The sequence below is a fragment of the Gallus gallus genome, chromosome 15 (assembly GCF_016699485.2).
Source record: "Gallus gallus isolate bGalGal1 chromosome 15, bGalGal1.mat.broiler.GRCg7b, whole genome shotgun sequence".
NCBI lineage: Eukaryota > Metazoa > Chordata > Aves > Galliformes > Phasianidae > Gallus > Gallus gallus.
Genome location: NC_052546.1, coordinates 5,968,867 through 5,989,176, shown reverse-complemented (window position 1 = coordinate 5,989,176; position 20,310 = coordinate 5,968,867). Strand labels below are relative to the sequence as shown.

The 20,310-nt window shown below is 45.1% G+C and overlaps 1 protein-coding gene across 1 annotated transcript; it reads left to right on the top strand.

Annotated features, from left to right (window-relative positions):
- The first annotated feature begins 481 nt into the window (after window positions 1-481).
- On the top strand, window positions 482-20,173 carry PPTC7 (PTC7 protein phosphatase homolog). Its single transcript, XM_415161.7, has 6 exons — window positions 482-1,258; window positions 8,915-9,094; window positions 10,863-11,061; window positions 13,249-13,372; window positions 15,387-15,516; window positions 16,557-20,173. The coding sequence occupies exons 1-6, from the start codon at window positions 1,057-1,059 to the stop codon at window positions 16,613-16,615; spliced, it is 894 nt and encodes a 297-aa protein (XP_415161.1). The 5' UTR covers window positions 482-1,056; the 3' UTR covers window positions 16,616-20,173.
- The last annotated feature ends 137 nt before the right edge of the window (window positions 20,174-20,310 follow it).

The window sequence follows — 20,310 nt, the reverse complement described above, 5'->3', positions numbered from 1 at the left end:
TACACGTAACCGCACGCCGCCAGGGAAACATGAGGAGTCGTCCTTTAAAAACAATTTTTAGTGCCGCATGACTCACGTAACCGTCCTTAATCACCAGAAAAGCCCAAATGGCCACCGAGCTCCTCGGAGTTATTCTGAGCACGCCAGACATGCGGCCCGATATGGGCGTGGAGGGCACATAGCTGGGTTAGGCGCAGCCCCGGCTTTGAAAACATAATTGCGATAATGACAGGTAGAGCTCCGGGAGGTGGCGAGGGGCCGCAGCCCGGCGCTCGCCTCACAGCCGCGACCACCGCAGCGCCACAGCCGCGGCACGGCCCGCAAGGGAACCGGGGCCGCCCCGGCGCCGCGGGGGATGCCGGGAGCGGCGCGCTGTTATTTTCCCGTAACATGCAAATGAGGTGCGGCGGACAGCCAATGGGAGGCGTTGGCCCACCCGCCGCGCACGCGCACTGCCCCGGGGCGGGGCCGAGGTCCCCTCAGCGCCGCTGGCTGCCGATAGCCGGGCCCTCAGCTCTGCACGCGCGGGGGGAAGATGGCGGCTGCGGCCGGTGGGCAGCGGGGGCGGCGCGGCGACGAGCGGCGGCTCTGACCGGGGTCTCCTCGGCGCTACGGAGAGAGCCCGGAGGGCCTCTGCGGGGCGGCTCGGGAGCAGGCGGAGCCCCCCCCCTCCCCCCTGCGCGGGGGTGGCGGCGGAGGGCGGTAGTCCCGGCCGCGAGGAGCCGGTGCTTGGGGTGTGAGGGCGGGAGCCGGCTCTGAGGGGCGAGGTGGGCGGGGGGAGGGCGAGGGGCCGGGCTGAGGAGGGGCCGCTGGGCTGAGGCGTTGAGGGACTGAGGTATTTGAGGGGCTGAGAGGCAGGCTCCGTGGTGCTGAGGTGCTCGGGCGCTGTCGCTTTGTGGGGCTGAGGCCCAGAGATCCTGAGGTGTCGAGGCGCTGAGGCCCAGAGGCGTGGAGGCGGCCGGCCGGCGGGCAGCAGGAAGGCTGGCTCGCTGCAGGAGGCGGCTGCGCCGGTGGCTCCCCGCGTTCCTGGCCTTGGGCTGCTGGGCGCCCCACGCCATGTTCTCGGTGCTGTCCTATGGCAGGCTGGTGGCCCGGGCAGTGCTGGGCGGCCTCTCTCAGACCGACACCCGTGACTACAGCTTGGTGACGGCCAGCTGTGGCTTTGGCAAAGATTTCCGCAAGGGGATCCTCAAGAAAGGCATGTGCTACGGGGATGACGCCTGCTTTGTGGCCCGGCACCGCACGGCAGATGTGCTCGGTAAGTGACGGCTGCGGGGGTGACCTCGGTGACAAAGGGGACCGTTGGTGGTGCTCTGCAGCTGGCCAACCCCCCGGCTCTGTGCCCTTGCAGAAGCAACAGCAGAACTGCTATCTCTCTGGGCACACTGCTGGGATGGGGTGGTGCTGAGGCCAGCGGCTAGGCCCTGTGCTTCACATGGAGGTGCCCGTAAGGCCTGGTGGCTCTGGGAGCGAGGAAACACCTTCCTGGGTGTTTTCCTCCCTTTGTGCCTCTAAAACCTGGTGGAGCACCTGGTGACTGCGATAGGTTTCCATGTAAAAGAATTGGGCACTTCCTTATTTTAGTGCATGCTTTGTCCTTGTCAAGTGAAAGGCAAAGTGACATTGAGGCTGGTTTCAAATGTCAAACTTCAGTTTCAGCGCGTGCTGTGTCCTGATTGCTTGCTCTGGTTTGTGCTTGTCTGCAAAATGGATCTTCCCAGCTCAGGTTTTAAAAGTAATGGGAAAACATAGGCAGGCAATAGAATCTTTGGTTTATGAGAAGTGTTGCTTTGGACAGTGCTTGACCTTTCTCCTGCGTAGTCAAGGTTGAATTTGGCTGACACTTTTCAAAAGTTGCTTTGCAGCAATGGAAGTAAATTTACTGCACCTTTAACATTAAAATCATAATAATTACAAAAACCTTTGGGTTTTCTACCTATCGTTTTTAATTAAAGATGCTGAGAACTTGCTGTAGTGTCTTATGATGTGACAGTGCCTGGGATTCAGTGCTGTCACTGTAACTTGCTTGCTGGTTAATATAGCTGAAACATTTTTTCAGGAAGCTGTAACAGGGTGCTAGGCAACAGTATTGCTGCTTATTCTAAAAGGGAGCCCGTGCTGTAATGGTGATGCTACAGCTTTGAAGGAGATGTGGAAAACCTGTCCGTGTATTTAGATGTTCTGCATCTTTTCTCTTGTGCCTGTTCCAAGGAAACTTTTTCCATTTAGATCAGCTGTTGGACAACTGCACTCCAACATGTGACTATGGCTGTCTGCCTTTAGGTTTCTACTAGGCCAGCACTGATAAATAAGTAATCTGTATTTGCCCTTAAGAGAAATGCAGAATACACGTCTTGTATAAGTGGGTTCTTTACATGGTGTAGATTTAAACTCGTCTGATGATGTTTAGGGTTTTTTGGCCATATTTGGTCATTACCATATGAGGATTTCCAGCTTGTCTTGCCTTCCAGCTGGAATCAACAGAGAATTGCATTTCTAAGTCTGTCTTTGCATTAATTTTCATGGCAACTTGATAACAAACAGTTATAACTCCACATAAGGATCAAACAGCAAAGACAGCTTCAAACAAGGATGTCTTCAGTCCTTAACAGGAAGAAGAGATTTCAAATAGGAAAGCTATTTTTCTCCCTGTAAAGTTATTTTCAAGTTCTTTATTGCTCTTTCTAATATTAATATGTACCAGTAAAGCAAAACTGCAGTATACTCTGCAAACGTTAACACAGGATAGCTTCTAATGCAATCTAAGTGCTTTTTCTTCATTAGTAGTTCTTAAGCTCCAGGGCACGGTAGTTTTCTCCTTGTTTCTGCTATTAAGATCATCTCTTTGCTCTCCCTTTCTCACCAGCTGCTCAACACTGCTGCAAAAGAAGTTTCAGCACCAGTGTTTTCCTGCCCTCAATTCTTCTCACTCTCATCGCAAATCTGAGGTTCCTTATCTTTCTCTTTCTTTTTTAACGAGCCTCATAAATTTTGTACTAACTTAATACCTGCCTAACTTTGCACCTCAGAAATCTGCCTGGGCTGGGCTGTGGCTTTAAAAGCTTCATTTCCCAGCATGAGTTTAATGAAGAGGCTCAGCTGGTTTCAGTGAAAGTGAGTGCTCTACACAATAATACTTCTAGAGAACAGTAAGTTTCAAGTTAGCCTGCCCTAGTTGTCATCAGCAACAAAGATATAGCAGATAGGAATGTAAAACTCTTCCGTGCCAGTCTTCCCCAGAATCCCTGTATGGAAAGCATGCCTGTGTGGGATGGATACGGGCGTGGTGTTACAGTGAAGGAGCTACTCCCAACTGCTTGGCATGAGTGCTTGGGGTTTCATTTTCTTAGGTCAAACAAAAGTTGGCTGGGGCTAACGAGGCAGAGTGTTTACAGCAGATACAACAATGCCAAGCGCTTCTTTTGTGTTCTGTAGGCTGTGTAGTCTAAAAGTTGACAGTGTGTCTGTTAGCCTGTCCTTCAGCCTTTCACTGTAAGAAAATGAGAATGCTTATGAAGATGTGCATTATTTCCAACCCTCCCGCAGTCACTGAAAGCTCAGTGGGGTCTCTTATTGGTGTGCCTGAAGCTTTGGGTCTTTAGCTCTTATTTTGACCTCTGGCTGGTATATACCTCTTAAATTCGCATGTTTTCTTCCCACTGTGAGCAGGAGGAGCAAGAATCTCAAACCCATGACACGTCCTTTGGCATTACAGTGAGAAAAAGAAATAACTTTACGACTAATATTAATTTCTGGAGCTTCATGTTTCAGGCCTGTGTGTGCTTTCTGCTGCTGCTTGCACCTTTCTGTATGCTTGCTGTTAGTACTGCTGTTGTCCAGACCCTCAGAAAATGACAGAATGAGATGATGAGAAATGAGGAATGTTGGAAAGCATCTTCTTAAGCAGGTAGACGTGTATGCTCATGTCTTAAGCCATTCCTCTGTAACTTGTAAGATAAGTGTTTTTCCAAGCAGGAAAACAAACCTTCAGAAACAAACACCTTTGTTTCTTTCTAGTTAGTATATGGGTAAAAAACAAAAACACTTCCCTTAGCAAAACAAATGAGCTTCACCGGTCTGTTGATGCTGAGATGTTTCAAGCTGGTGATCTCTTTCTCTGTTGTTTGGATCTGCCTTTTCATGCTTAATCCTGCCTTATCAAGCTCCTGTTCTCTTTGCAGTTTTTTAATGGATTTTCCGAACTGTTGTGTGACTCATGATTGAAACATTGCAGCAAGCAGTGTGCATCCCGTGACAGCATCACTTCTACACTGTCTGCTGGGTAGAAGTTTGGGTGTAGCCAGTGTGACTTGACTAGCCTTCCAAACTATTGCTGTGGTAGCAGAAGGGGTAGGAAACAACTGGTGGCAGTGGTAGGAAACAAGTGGTCAGCAGCAAGGCAGTGTTTGTCCACTGCGGATTTAAAGTTTGGCAGCTGTTCTATCTGCTGCAAATCTTGGTGATTTTCTTTGGAGCTGCAGGGCAGCTACTCTACAGTGAGAGGAATGGTGCTGTGTGTGAGAATTAAGTTTGTCATCAGCCTGCATAGGAGGTATGTAACTCCCCAGAGAGCTGTGAGGCCCTCAGAAGATTGGTGGTTTCACTGCCATCAAGAAAAGTGAACTGCAAAATATAGAAGGATTTGTAGGTGAAATGTCAGAGATGTTCTGGCAGCCACAGAGGAGTTCTTACTCAGATGCCTGAAGGTCATGTAAGACTATGTTAAGTGGTTTATTTGGTATCATACCTATTAAAGAGATTGCTGCTAGAACTTACCAATGCTAAAGGAGGAGAGTGGTCTGCTTAGCTCAGTGTACAGTTCTACCCAATCTCTTGGGAGAAATGGAGACATTCTAGAGGGAATAATCAGTGATTTGAAAAATGTCACAGTCTGTAATAGTCCAAATGAGGTTTTTTTTTTAACATGAGAACAAGTATTTTCATTTGTAGAGGAACTGCAGGTTATTGAGAAACATCTCCATTAGAATCATGTTCACTGACATACTTGGCTGTACAGCTAATCCAGATGTCAGCAGAGCTGCTAAGCAGCACTGAATTCAATCTCTTTGAAATGTGGTGGCTTTCTTTCTGAGGATGAAGCTAAAATCTGATGATCCTTCCTTACCACAGTTTCTGGAAGAAAACTGTGCAGAGTAAAAGCAGCTTCTATCAGAAGGCACAGAAGGAAATAAGCCAAGCACACAGTGTGCTAGGTGAGGCACTCAGCATACCTATGTTGCAGGAAGTGTTATTGTCCTCTCTTACAGCTTTCAAAATCCACTTAGCAGTCGGGTAGGAGAGATACCTGGAAAAAACTTGTTTCCTGAACAGTGATGTATTATCTGGGGGAGGGGGGGGAATAATGTAAGGAGCTGCTTCTTTTTCCTGGAAGTAAGTGCACAATTCAGTGCTTTCAGTTCCTTGTTTCTCCTTCAGCCTCTTGCTTTTTATTTGTCATCATTGAGCCATTTATTCTTCCAGTACCTTTGAAGTTAATGCAAGCTGGGGACTGTTATAAGGTTTAAAATGCACAGTGTGAATAATTAACCTTTCCTTCTGTAAGTAGTTACCAGTTGAGCCCCCTCTGCCTCTGGGGATGGTATCTATACAGGGTATTGTTCAGAATGTGTTCCAAGGGGAGCCTGAAGGAGGGGGTGCTGGGAATGGGTGCCACTTGGCTGTAGCATCCCCATCCCCTGCCTGCCTGCCTGCTGCCAGTCACACTGCTGGAGGAGTTGCCTGACTGTGGAGCTTATCTCGTCACTGATAAAACTAGGAATCTTATCAGTTTATCTCAATTCTGACGTGGTGACGAATATTAGGTGCTGCATTTCACACTCGTGTAGCACAACAGATCGTGCTTTGTTGCCATTTTAGTCTGTCCTCTGTGTCAGATGCAAAATAAGTCCAGACCCATAAATATATCCTCTCGATGTTCTTTTATTAGTGAATCATGGCTAATTTGGGTAATGTTCTCCAGAATCTTAAAGTTCAGTTTGATGAGTGGAACATCTTACGAGGTTCGTAGTGTTTGCATGCAAGATCAGTCCTGCAGGCACGCCTGTGTTTGCCTCGTGCCTCCATGTGCCCATTCTTCTTAGCTGACAGAGCATTTTGAAAGTGTCCATCCATCTCTTGAGGCATTTTTGGGACGGTTCTTGGGCTGACGTGTGCCTGGTGTTTAATCTGGCAGTGGTGTTTGTGTGTTTTCCAGCAGAAGGCAGTATAGTGGGGAGTTAACTCTCACTGGTTCCAAAAGGTCTCCGTGATCGAGATAACTGCTGGAGGAGCTCATCTGATGTCATTTACTGTGAAGTTTTCAGTTGCTTTACTTACAGTGGCAGTTCATTGAGCCACAGGTATTTGACTGTCTCATGGATCTTTGCATGCCCTCTGCCTAGACTTACATAGGGAATTGATCCATTTCTGCGAGGTGAGTTTTCACTTGTTACTGCTTCTGGAGCCTGAAATATCCCCCACACTCCTTCTCCACGTCTGCCACGTGTCATTCTCGCAAAGTTTTCTCAAACTTTGTTCACATTTACATCTTTTTCAATAGGGAATTAAAAAAAAAAAATGTATATTCCTTTCCTATTAAACCATTGAGAATTTGAAGATACTGTCTCTTATCTCAAAACCGTAGAGGAAGCAGGACACGATGGCTGAAGACAGAACTAGAGTTACATCAGTAAGGCAAAAGCAAGGAAGGTGGATATGTGATGTGTGGTGTAGGGCTCCTTGGATGTGCTCTGCCTGTGTGCTGCGCTGATCTCGATGGCGACGGGGCCTGCTGGCTGTGTGCCTGAGCAGGAGGAAGCATTTGGCTGCTGGGGCAGCATGCCGTGGGAGCCAACAAGGTCACCTAGCTTAAATTAAATGGACTGGCCTGTCTTCTTTCAGAAATGCTGTTTAAAGAAAAAAAAAAAAAAAAAAAACACTTTGTAGAAACCCCACATTGTCTGCGTTGGGTGAGGCAGATGACAGCAGTGTTGTGCACGTGGCAGTGAGCTGCTGAGCCCTGCGGGGTGCTGGGGGTTGTAGCATACTGCAGGCCTTGCTTGTGAGTGTGCTGGGCCAGTCTGCTGCTGTGCCAGAGATGGAGAAGGAATGCCCAGCTGTGTGTTGGACCTCCTGCAGGTCAGGGCACTTTGTGGGCATGGGAGGCACTGGCATCATCCTTGGGGCTGTTCATAGCTTACAGAAAGCAGGCAGGAATACAAAGCAGAGCACGGTGTGCTGCGTGGTGGTGGATTCGAACTTCCTGCCTGGAGTAAGAAGCGAGCAAAGAAAATGAGGTGACATGCTCTTATTTTTACTTCCGAGTTGGTTTTGATAATTAACCTGATTGGGGGCTTTCTGTGGCGGCTTGCTTTCTCGCAGTGTATACTAATGCTGTGGTGTTTGTGTTGAAGCATTTCCAAAGAAGGCTAATGCAAAAATAGTTTACTGAGCATTCAGGGGAACTCCATAACTACTCCCAAGCTTGTTTTGTAACAACCTTAGGAACCAGGAGCAGTATCTGGACAGTATCTGTCAAACGTTGCCCTTTTCGTTGTGTCAACCTTTTCACTGCAGCAATGCATGCTATGGTCAGCTGGCAAAATTATGGCTGGACTGCACTCATCTTAAAGGGAAAAAAAGCTGCTCATCAGGTCGCTTAACGCAGAGCAAGCATTATCATCCAAACTGGTGCTCAACTTCTATTTCGAGTCCCAGATCAGAGCAGAAAGCCTTTTCTTGCTGATCTCTTACTCTCGCCTGGTTTGAGTGGCAGCAGAAAGCAAGGGTTTAACCCAGCGTTATCCTGAAGCTGTGGGACCTGCAAAGGGTGGATTAGTTTTGTCCTGAAGAGAGGAGAAAAGGCGTTGTGGGGAGTGCCAGGGCTGCTTCCATCGGAGCTCCGTGCCAGGGCCTGCTGTGAAGGGGGGAAGGCAGGGATCTGCCTTCCTGCACCGTTCTTCTAAGAAAGCAAGCGGACAAAGCAGGTGTCTAAAAGGTTGTGCACTATTTTTGGGAGAAATCTGATTAATGTTGATGGGCTGTTCAGAATCTGGATGTAACCTCTTGTCAGATTATAGTTCGTGCCAAGGTCGGCTCTAAACCTTCCATCTCAGTTTCAGATGTGACCGATGTGAAGGGCATTTCTCAATGAGGCAAACTTCGTTTTTACGTCTCAGTCAAATTTTCATGCCTTTGCTTGCAGTGCTTTTCTTTCTGGGGAAAGCCTTCTTTGGAACAATCAGAGCTCTCAAAAGAAGTTGAAGCGGAGCACTGGTGCTGTTTTAATGAAATGGTGTGGATGTGGGCCTGGTTAGGGGAGGTTAAAATGCTGGGGATCTTCTGTGACGTGCCTGCTGCATTACCCCATGCCCAGCTCAGGAGTTTCATCTTCTAAGTATTTATCTAGGAGATGCCAGAACTGACTTTCTTCTGTGTATGAAACAGCAAAAGTGTTTTTCTTGCTCTTATTTCCACTGACAGTAGCATCACGTTGCTGTGAGCATCAGCACAGTGATTGATTCAACTGTTTGTCCCTCTGACCACCCCACGTGCACATGTGCATCTTCAGTACTTGCCTGGAGTTGCTCAAATCTTGTGAAGCTTTGGCAGAATTCATTTCGTTTTCTGTTTTGAGTAACAGTGAAAATAACTGGACCGTGATCAGCTTTCATTCTCTTCCTTGGCTGAAGTGAGCAACAAGCTGTCCTTGCAGACACAGGTCACAGCTTTGTGTAGGCTTGCCTCTTGGTCTGAGGGTTGGGTTCTGTTTTGGGTGGTCTTATTTCTTTTTTGAACGCCTCTTTAAAACTGAAGATTCGTTTCTACAAAAACTGCCATGCTGCCAACATAATACACATTTTGGGTAACGTTTCTGTTCGTGTAACTCCTGGTTTCTGTTTGCTTTTTCTTCTAGGAGTAGCAGATGGTGTCGGTGGCTGGAGGGACTATGGGGTTGACCCTTCTCAGTTCTCAGGGACTCTCATGCGAACATGTGAACGTTTAGTAAAAGAAGGACGGTTTGTACCAAGTAATCCTGTTGGGATTCTCACTGCAGGTTATTGCGAGCTGCTGCAGAACAAAGTACCTTTGCTTGGTAAGAGGCAAAAACGTGGATTGGGTCTGTGTCCTATGTTATTTACACACATACTTAAGTACACGCAAATATTTATATGTATCTAAAATACATGGATATAAAAATAAGTAAATATTGATGGTAAGGAATTCACCACCCTTTGTGGTGAAGGGTGATTCTTCACCAATGCTTGCAGGGAGTTTGAAAGATGAGTTTTGCAGTAGAATATGCTGCAGCATGTACTTGCTATGCATAAATAGTTCTCTGTTGATTGTGGCTTTTTGCTGAAGCTGTGCAAGTAGAGACTTTTTGATCATACTTGGATGCATCTGCTTGCTCCTTGACTTGCTGTTCCTGTTGCCTTTTATGTCCAGTGAACTTTAAACCTAACAGGCTGATTAGAGTGGCTTATATCACGCAACCACCGATAGCCTGTAGATTTTACAGTTCTTTGGAAAGGAATCATTAGAAATGTTTTTGAATGCAAACAAATGCTTAGCATATTCTGTGTCAAACTTGATTTTAGACAGTGCAATCTAGCTGCTTTGGGAGTGGTGAACAGATAGAGAGGCAAAATTTGACCTCTACTGACAACCTTGAAAACAGAACATGTTTCTGAAGGGCGTGTGACCTCTTACGCACCAGGAAAGCGTTACCCGGTGTGATAGCGTGCTTCTCACCTGACCTTAAACTTCTCTGCCAGGACAGTGCTGTGTAAGCTATATTTAGCTTGTCTGCTGAGCTTAGCACAGATGTTCTTGCATTTTATGCCTAAAGAATAGGTTCCAACCTCAGAAATGACCTTAAGTGTCACCTAAATAGCAATAGTTGTTCATTACACTGGGATTTTGCACATATAATAGCACTTATTTGTGCAAGGCAGGTGTAGCTGTAAGTGATCCACGAAGTGGGCTGCTGGTGAAAGCTCCCACAACTCCTTTGTAGACAGAGGCAGCCCTGCTTGGCTTGACCTTTCGGATCCTGAAAAGTGGCATATGCTGAGTCACAAGATCTGCATTCCGTGGTGGCCTCCTGGTTACACTGTGCTAATACGGTTAAAATTTGAAACCAGTGTTCCTGCTCCTAGTGCTTCTGCCTGAACCAAAACCAGAGCGGGAGCTACCACAGCAACAGACATTTAGAATTCATTTCAAACCAAGTGGAGGGAGAAGACTTCATTAGGAAATTTTCATTAGGCTTGAACTTTTCCTTTCTGCTGCACTTTAACTTTCAGTACTTAGTTCGTCAGAATTCAGTCTTGCAAATTATTTTCAAATGAAACTGAAGTGGGAGGAAATTGTGGTGTTTACTTAAATGCTGTTCCTGTATTGCAGAACAGTGCTGGATGCTGTCGTGTATAAAACATGAATCTTTCCAAAGTTACTCCTCTGACTCCCTTCACTAAGAGTGGAGAAGGTCCCGTATGTTCACTAGAGAGCAAATGAAGGGCAGGGTTTTCCAGGCAGCTCCCTGGACTAGAAAGTGAAACATCTCTAACACGTGATGCCTGGGGCCAGCTGGCCTCCTGTGAGGGCCATATAGTCATACACTTAGCTCATCTGTGGTCTGTCCTGCGCATAGGTGTGCTTGGAAAACTCTGCTGCAAAGATCTGTTGCATTTTACCTTATTTAATGTGTATTAACTTAATTTTGCATTAATGAGTGCTTCTCTTCATCCTGATTTGTAAGCTTTGATTAATACTTGAGTCGCTGGGCAATGACTAAAGGCAGTGAGGGAGTAAACACTTTCTGTTAGGTGAGCTTGTCACCATATTCTGCTTGCTTTCAGGAAGCAGCACAGCTTGCATAGTAGTTTTGGACAGAACAAGTCATCGTTTACATACAGCCAACTTGGGAGATTCTGGATTTTTAGTAGTCAGAGGAGGAGAAGTAGTACATCGATCTGATGAACAGCAGCATTACTTCAACACTCCGTTCCAACTGTCGATAGCTCCACCAGAAGCAGAAGGGGTTGTCTTAAGTGACAGGTAAGGTGGGAAAGGATCTTACATTCTAAATCTGTATAGTGATCAGCTCCCAAAAGGTTACAGTTTTGCTGCTTTGGTGCTCCTTGTATAGTGCAGCATGGTACGTGGGATTTAAGTGTGCCCAGTGGCTTTACCTGCCTCCATGTCCTTAAGGTGCTGCAAACACTTCTCACTGTGTACTTGATAAACTTTGTAAGCTGTTACACAGTCAGAAGTCATTGGGTGCACAATTACTCATTCAACGTAGCATGTTCTTACCAGCTGTAATGCGCACTGGACGTGTTCTGATCCACAGAAGAGCACTGCTTGATAGAGGTGCTATAATGAAGACTGCAGCTGGTGGCTGTGCTGATCACCCTGCACGAGTGGCTCGTCTTATCAGCAGCATTCATTCCCAGCCCCTGTCTGTGCTCCCCTGAGACTGCTTTGGAGTACGCTAATTTGGATATTTTGGCAGTGAGTTAGCAGTACTTGAAGAATAGAGCGGGGGGACATGTGACTGTAACTTGTGGTTCCAAGAGGCTGTGTTTCCAGCAGCATTTTGTATTTGACCAAAACGAGCAAAACTCCGTTTGGCGGAACACCAAGCTGGGAAATGAGAGTATTAGGAAAGGACAATCTGTTCACAGAAATGAGTTGTTTCAAAGGCAGACTTGTGTCTTCTTCTGAGAATGTCAGGCTGATAAATCCTGTGGCTGTGTGAAGCCTCATCACTCAACTAAAACTGGAGGGAGGGAACAACAACCTTTGAAATGCACATATTAAAATACAGCTCTCATATCAGTTGCTATATGGTCATTAAACTGATACCTCTCTTCTAAACACAAATGACAAAGGCATCTTCAAAGAGGGATGGCAGTAAACACAGCATGCAGTAGGCATCTTAGAGTTGGGTACGAAGCTGTAAATCTCAAGTCTGATGCCATAAGGACTGTAACTTTAGATGGCAAAATTGCTTTTTTGTTTGCTTTGCTTTTGAAAATGCTTGAGAGCTGTTGGTCAGTAGTTTCATTCTTGCACATGGTTTTATTACTTCGTGAGGCTGCAGAGAGGAAGCTAGTGTAGAGCTCTGAAATCAGAGCCTTTAAATAGCCTAGCCTCTTTATTAGACTAACATTAAACGGTTGTTTGAAATTCCAGAACTACTAAAATCCTTTTTTCTAAAATTCTGTGTCTTCTATAAAAAGACCCCCCCAAAATAGCATAAGGGTGGTTAATATCGTCCGGTGGAAGTCAGGGAAGCAAAGCAATCTGAGTCATCACGCAATAAGGAAAGTGCAAGATAAATGAGCTCCCACACTTAGGTTCTGAATCATGATTATAGCTTTCTGGCTAGTTCCGTGCTGTTCTTGACATCAGTTAGTACTCATGCTTGTTGTTTGGATGGTTTTTCCACTTAAATGTTTTAAATTTGGTCTGTATATGGGGATAGGCAGGCAGTCTCGACTCTGACCTTCCTGAAGGTGCACACCACTTGGATGGTGGGATTGGATTGGAGGATGATGGCCCCTCTGCTTTCTTGCATAGCCAGACAGCACAGCATGCCATCACTTCTCTCTTCCAAAGAGCTCTGAAGAATCTTTAAAAATGAAGATTTTTGACGTTATGCTACATCTGAGAAACAGATCCTACAGCAGTATTCATGGCCAGAATAGGTGTTTTCTGCCCTTGATATTGTGTGATGTTATCAGATGTAAATTGTCCAACCAGCTGTGGTCTCCTGATAGTGATTTCCAGACATGTTTCCTATTGCACTGCCATAGAAAATGATTCAGAGTCCTTAAGTGCTTTGGCCATTCCCATTATGAATTGTCCTTTCAAGTGCAGCTCTGTTACATATTTAAGATGGGTGAGAAGGAAGCCCTGAACTGCCATTCTACTTAATGGTTTCCATGGAGATACACTTGTGAAGCAGTTTAGTTTGTGGAATTGTTCATCTGGGAATTGTAAATGCAAATCCTTTGTGTAATAGCTGGAACATCACCTGTTTGCAATCACAGCTCTTTTGTTGTAGCTTTCTTGACAAGCTTTCCCAGTGCAAAAGCTCCAGTTAGTGATTATTTCTGTATTTCTAGCAAAACACGTAACAGTGATGAATTACAAAAGCTGTCAGTGTGCTAGTGTGACATTGCTTGGTGCCTTCATGAAAGCCGGAGTCCATTTCTTTGACATGTGTCATTTTCACAGCCCTGATGCTGCTGATAGTACTTCTTTTGATGTCCAACTCGGAGACATTATTTTGACTGCAACAGACGGATTGTTTGACAACATGCCTGACTACATGATTCTGCAGGAGTTAAAAAAGCTGAAGGTAAGCGTGAGAGATTCGGAACACACACGTCTTCTGCCACCCCTCACAGTTACTGCCATTTCTTTTATGGCTTTTGTATTACACGTAAAAGGCCCACAGCAAAGTGCTGTCACTTAGATTTGCCAGTTAATACCATGTTTGAGCAGGAACGTTGGCCCCGAAGTGCTGTCTTTCGGATCTGCAGCCAGGCTGAATCTCGAAGCAGCAGCTTTGGCACAGATGTGCTGAGCAGCAGCCAGCAGTGTGTCGGTGGCTGCTGTAAGACAAGGGGACAGCGGGGGGACTGGGGAGAGCTGGTAGTTCAGTAGCAGTCTCTGCTCTTAGCTATCTGTATTTTATTTGCATCTGCAATTGTAGATGATATACGTGGAAAGACAGCTTTCTCTTACGGGTTATTTGGGGCAAGAGAAGCTCAGTATTTAAAAATAATGTATAGTTTTCTGAAGACTTAATAAACAGTAGTTCTAAAAGTCTGGACTGTCTGAACTGTGGGCTGAATGTGTGTGGAAAATCTGATCTTAAAAAAAAAAAAAACAACACCAAAACAACCAACACCTCTCAGCAAGTTCTCCAGGTTAGTGACCACAAATACTCCTTTTAAATAGTAAACATACATTAAACTGTTTTAGTTTGTGTGAGAGCGTTTAGCTTAAGGCTATTTACAGAAAGGAAAGTATGCTTAAGAGGTATCAAGATGTATAACTTCCCTGAGGGAAGCATTTTGATGTTAGGAGATGCAAAGGAGGAGAACGTGTAGAATTACAGTGTGGTTTCAAAAATACTGTGCCTGCTCTTATCCTGCAGGTATGTAATTGAAAGGTGGTGCCAGACAGAATGTGTCCTTGCAGACAAAAGGTTGGAGGCCTCTGTCTGCACACGAGGTAGATTCCTGTGCTTCCCCTCTGCAGTCCCCCCTTATCGTTTCCTCTCTTATTGATGTGACGATCAGAACTGAAATAGCAAAGTGTGCAGCTGTGCTGTGAAAGGGAACGTGGGATCTTGCTGCAGCACAAGCTGTCAGAGAGGGGCTTTAACCTGGTTAGCAAAGGTAGTGATGGTGCTGAAGATGTCAGCATGCTGTCGTGGGCTGGAAGGCTCTGGCGTGCTGGCTGCTAACCTGCGTGGCTGTTGTTTATGCCACAGCATACCTCTGTTTGTGGTACGTCCACCTCTTTGTTGCGCAGACAGGAGGTCAGCAGAGGTGGGTGCTGGAGATTTACTTCTCTGGAATAAAACAAGTTGAGCTCCATCTATTGGTGCAGTGGGGAAAGGCACCGAAGTTCCCCTTAAAGGAAATTCAACCAAAGCCTGCTGAGTCCCCACACTGCAGGGAAGACTGTCTGAAATGACATTTAAAAATAGTTCCCAGTAATAGAGATGGTTGTCGTGTTGTGTCGTCTGGAGTAAGAAAAGCATTGAAGGAAAGCAGCAGGGATAGTGAAGAAGATGACAAGAAAAGAGAATGTTACTCATAGGAATTCCACTCTCCATTAAAACCTTTTTCATCTGACTTTGAAAGTGCTCCTTCTCCCCCAGGCATGTTTTTGTTGGTTTGGGCAAGAGGCTCAGAATTAAGGCTTTCCATTCAAGGTGTAAAACGTAATTACTGCAACTGAGTCTCTTTTGTGAGGGTAAAAAAAAAAGAAAGGTTCTTTCAATGCGAACTGTTAGTGTTAGTTATCAGATCTGTGCCCTAACATGAGAATCAGTGCCCTAACATGAGACCTTTTCATCTGCTGTGAGTATTTGCAATCTTAGAAGACTTGCTGTACAAATGATCCAAAACAACAAGTCGTCGAGCTGCCAGTCTACACTTCAAATGTAAAGGCCTGCAGTTCTTACCCAAGCTTATAAAGCCTAAAGCACGGTTAGGCATGGGACAGGTGGTGATAACCAGTGCTGTGATCTGTGGGAAATGCCCTCCAGTCAGGGAGCTGGAAAACTGACCAGCATCAGCAAAACAAATAGCAGTAGAGACTTCCTTACAAGAATACTTTTTTCCTTGTTAATTTAGAATTCCAACTATGAGAGCATACAGCAGACTGCAAGAAGTATTGCTGAGCAAGCTCACGAGCTGGCGTATGATCCCACTTACATGTCACCCTTTGCACAGTTTGCATGTGACAATGGCTTGAACGTGAGAGGTAAGATTTTCTTTTCTCCTCCTCCCACACTTGCTATCTTTAAGAAATCTTCAGCAAAGTAAAGTTCTGCTTAAAAAATCCAATAGGAAAAGAGAGTATTAAGAAATGTGCTTGGCAGAGAGCACCAGTGTAGTGCTGTTGGTTTGGCAAGGACCCCAGTTACCAACACAGGTCATCCCAGGTCCCAGCTAATCAGCAGCCTCCTGGGGGGGGAAGCAGCTGGAGTGCATGGAGCTCCATGCACTGGTTTTTATTTCTTTTCTTTAATATGGACACTCCTGCCACAAGAATCCAGCCTGACATAAGTTGTCCAGGCTCCCAGGAGAGCTGTGCTTGATTCCTGGGATTTGTGTCTGGCTGTGGATTTTTGTTGTTTAGTTGTGGGTTTTGATTTTCTTTTAAGGTCTTCCGTTCTTGATGCATTTTGGTCAGGATTCTGCCAGCTGTTTGGATTTCTTTCTTTCTGACCTTTGTACCATTAACATCCCAGCCCTGATCTCTGTTGGTTCTATTTCCTATGCTCTAGAAAAGTACTAAACTAAACCTGGCAGAGTTCAGAGTCCTGTCAAACAATTTTTTTTAATTATTAATTAGAGATCTCCTCATTATCCCTGTATCAAGAGGGCAGGAATTTCTGCAGCACCTTAAATGCCTTTCATAAAGGCAGATAGTAATGAAACTGGAGCTCTCCCAAGTCCGGAGGCCTCTGGTGACCTTCCTATGTAACAAAATACGGTGAGCTATTTCTGTGCAACTGCAGTGCATTGCTGTAGCCCACTGAGTCTTGAAAAGTGATCGCTAAAAATGTGAGTAGCTTTTAGCAGCATCTCACTATTGCTCAAAAGGAGAGAGCTTTTTTGATCTTCTAAATGCTCCCCTCAGCTGAGTTTTGGAAAGGAAGTGGAGGAAGCATTCTCTCCCTTCAGATTTTTCACGTTTAAACTAGTTCACGAGGAGCCTTCCATGGGGGAGCACCACAGGCTATAAGAAGACAACCCGGTGTGGTTTGACATCGTGCTTTTATTCTTCTTATATTACAGGGGGGAAACCAGATGACATCACCGTCCTTCTTTCTATCGTAGCTGAGTATACAGACTGACGTGCCCGCAGTGCCAGCTGCCGATGTTGTCATTATCCCCGAGCTCCCAGCTTCACACGTGTGGTTTCCTGCTGGCAGGATGGCTTTCTTCCTTTGCAGCTGATCTCAGCAGCCAGTTTGCGAGCTCATTGCCTGTCTTGAGACACAACTGAAGTCCTTGTTAAGAACCACTCTCGTAGTGCACTGGTCTCTGTCTGCCAGCAAGAAGTGAAGAAGCAGCTCAAGGCTTGAAGCATGTCTTTCAGAGCTTAGCAATTGTCCATAAAAGGGGGAGGATCAATCCCACGTTGTTACTGCATTTGAAATGTGACTTACTTTCAGATGAATAGAATTGGTTTATCATCTTTCAGACTAGATTCAATAGCTAAAACCTCTACAAGAGGGCATATTATTCTATCTACTAGAAACATTCACTGTTCGTTAAAGGGTATGTTACAGAACACAGTTTCCTAAGCGTAGTCTTGTTACAGTGATAGCTGAGGTTTCGTGTTTCTAAGCTCCGGTTTTCAGGAGGTTTATAACTGCTGTAAACATTCTGCTCTTGCCATACACGGTGTCAGCCTAGGAGCCTTTTCTAGTACGAAATTTCAAAAACATACTGTAGGTCAAGTTGTATGGATGCAAATGTGTTTTGTGATTTCAGGTGCTTAACTGTGATCTTAAAAAGTTCTGCAGATCATTTGTCCACGATGGGGCTGGTATCTGGATGTTTTGGCTGTGGATAACTATCTTTTTTTTAAACACAAACTATAACTGTCTAAAAAACAAACCCGAGATGGTCGAAGCTGAGGTCCTTCAAAGCATTTTAACCCATCTGACCGGCGCAGGGTGATACGGCGTCAATGCTGCAGGGGGAGGCTGCACAGAGAGCAGCTCAGCCTCAGCTCCGAGCATCGTTGCTTTTGGTACATGAATCTGTTGTTAACGAAACGTAATTTGTATGAATATTGCCATTCTTGCTTGTGTAGAACAGCACGTGCTGCACCGAGTGAAGTCCAGACGATCCTCGTTTTTTCTGGCTCCCACACACACCTCTTTGCTTATGCTGTGGCAGCAGCAGTGAGTACATAAATGGAAACCATCAGTGAATAATCAGCAAAACGTAACATTTCAGAAACTAAAGTTTAGGGTTTTCGGAACGAACCTTAATGATGTTTACAGTTATCCAACAGCCACTTTGCAATATGACATTTCCTTTGGAATCACAGCAGCTCACAATTGTTCCCCCCGTTCCAGCAAGCTTTCCTTTCTATTTTGAGGTTCATACAAATAGCTGATAGCTGTAAAGATATATATATTTTTGGTCAGTTTTTCATTAACTTTTTTGCTGGTAGAAGAGTATGTAGAAATAAATTAAAGCCATGTTTTTATATATAAAAAGTCGGGTAATGTTGATGTCTAGGGGAGTGCAGTTAAACTCGGTCAGTAAGCAATCTTACCTGCTCTCAGGAGGAGATCTTTACTACCTGGTTTATTGCATTAAAACCGTTTAAGTTTGAGGTTACCTCAACTTGTTTAAAGAATTTTTGTGGACTTGTACTGTATATTTGCGTAACTATGTCAAGCTTTTATTTAAGATCATTTAACATGTACCATGTACATGTCATTTTGCTCTATTTCAATGCATCGTGCTTGTAACAGGCATTTCATTTATAATAAGTGATTCATTTGGAAGCTCTTCAGTAATTTATCTGCTATTCCTAAATTGGCATAATGTTACGTATCTATTTTAAATCACCTTGTAATTACTTGTCAAAATGCCTTAACTGCCCTAACTTGACCAAAATCTTATTTTGGTGAGGGTATGGGGAGGATTATGTTGACGAAGACAAATTAATTAGTTCTGCGATACGTGGAGCAGTGAGTGGTGGATAACTTTGCACAAACTGTCAGTCTTTGTTTTTAAAGTTGAACAAGCTGTATCCTGGCTGTCTCGTTAGAAGGAATGTATTCATGCTGCAGTATAGGGCTTTGTTTCTCGTATTTGGGAGGGGCGTTTCCCTCTCCAATCTGGGTATCTTCACATTTTATTCTTCAGTATTGACTGTCGTGTTTCTTCATTAGAGCTGATTTGATCAATTACTCTTTCCCTTGAACTTACCTTAAAGTGATGCCCTTGTAGACCCAGACTGTTTTGCACTCTGACTCCTCGCTCTCACTACACTCATTTCCAGCCTTCTTTCCCCCCCCCCCCCCCCCCCCCCCCTCCCCCCTCCACTTTTTAGACCTATAAATTGAGAAATGTATGTGGATCAGACAGATGAGTACAGCAGAGGTGTGTCCCCGCGTGAGGTGTTGCATGTGCTGTACTCTGCCTCTGCTGGTCCGGGGCCTGGAGTCCTCCACCGGAGAGATTCGGCCACCTCCCCAGAAGCGAACTGTGCTGCCTGCTGGGTTTGAGCCTCTGCCTTGCTGTTGGTGTTGAAGCAGTTCGTAGCTGAGCGGTGTCTATAAAGCCATCTGCCTCACATCACATCCTGATTTTCTTTTAATAAAGAACAAAATCGGATTTTAATTTACAATTCATGAGTTTACCCCTCACTGGACACACCAAAGACCAGTAAAGCTGATAGCTTTTCCATCTGTTTATAAAGCAATACTGTATTATAAAGAATCGATATTTTTATCACACGCTTGTTTTTGTTCTGTTTTGTTTTTTTTTTTTTTTTTAAGATATGCACTCTAAACATATCAAACCTAATTTCTTCCTATGAACTTAAGCTGTCTGCGCACAACAAATTTTTGGAAGAGGAAATGACAGGGCCCATACTATCAAAGTAACTTTAAATGATGCAGGAAGCAGTAACGCTTCCGAGGAATTAGGTTCTTGGGACTGGTCATGGGACGAGCGTACGAGAGAGGTGTTCCATGGAATGGGAACATGCGGGAATGGCTTCAGTTCCTGTGAGCTGTCAGGAGCTGGCTGTAGTGGAGCAGGAATCTGAAGGGAAGGGGCGATACCTGCACCCTGCGGGGCCGTGCCGTGTAACGGTGCACGCAGGGGTTGGGATTTCTGCAGCTGTTACTCGGTATATGGGTGAAAAAAGGGCTCAGATGCGGTGAATTGGAAAAGTCTGTGGTTCCGTGCTACTTCGATGGCTATCTTTGGGAGACCTACAACATATGGTTTCTGTCTGCACTTTCTCTGTGTTTGTAAAGAAGGTATGGCTGGGGAGGAAAAAAAAAACAAGAAGATTTTGGGACCAGACAGGAGTGGGTAAGGGAGATGGGAGAGGTGAGGTAAAGCACCGTGGGATGGAATCTCCATCTCTCAGCAGTGGACATCCTTTCTCCGGGGAGAAACCAGCCTGTGTGTGTAGAAGCAGACTGTATGAAGTAGTTTCTTCCAAAGATAGCTGAAATAATGAAGCAAATCCGAGTCTGTATCTAATGAGGATGCTTTTTTTTGTTGTTGTTAAATGAGACTATCATCTATGCTTACCTAAGAGGCGATTATGTGAATTTCATGTCTGAGGTATAACTTATGCAGGAATAGTTCTGTAAATACATTTAAATGAATTGTAAAAATATTTAATAAATATAGTATTTATACTAAAATGTGTTTATTTTAATCACAGTTGTCTGCAGAAACTCTGTTGATGGTACGAAGCACAGGTCTGGGGCCTGCTGCACCACGCATCACTGGTGGATGTGGATGTGTTCTTGCTGTTCTGTGCCCTGCTGCTGATGTTTGT

Coding starts and splice junctions, on each gene's coding strand:
- PPTC7 (XM_415161.7), top strand. CDS start 1,057: ATGTTCTCGGTGCTGTCCTATGGCAGGCTGGTGGCCCGGGCAGTGCTG. Junction 1,259..8,914: donor CCGCACGGCAGATGTGCTCG/GTAAGTGACGGC, acceptor TTTTTCTTCTAG/GAGTAGCAGATGGTGTCGGT. Junction 15,517..16,556: donor CAATGGCTTGAACGTGAGAG/GTAAGATTTTCT, acceptor CTTATATTACAG/GGGGGAAACCAGATGACATC.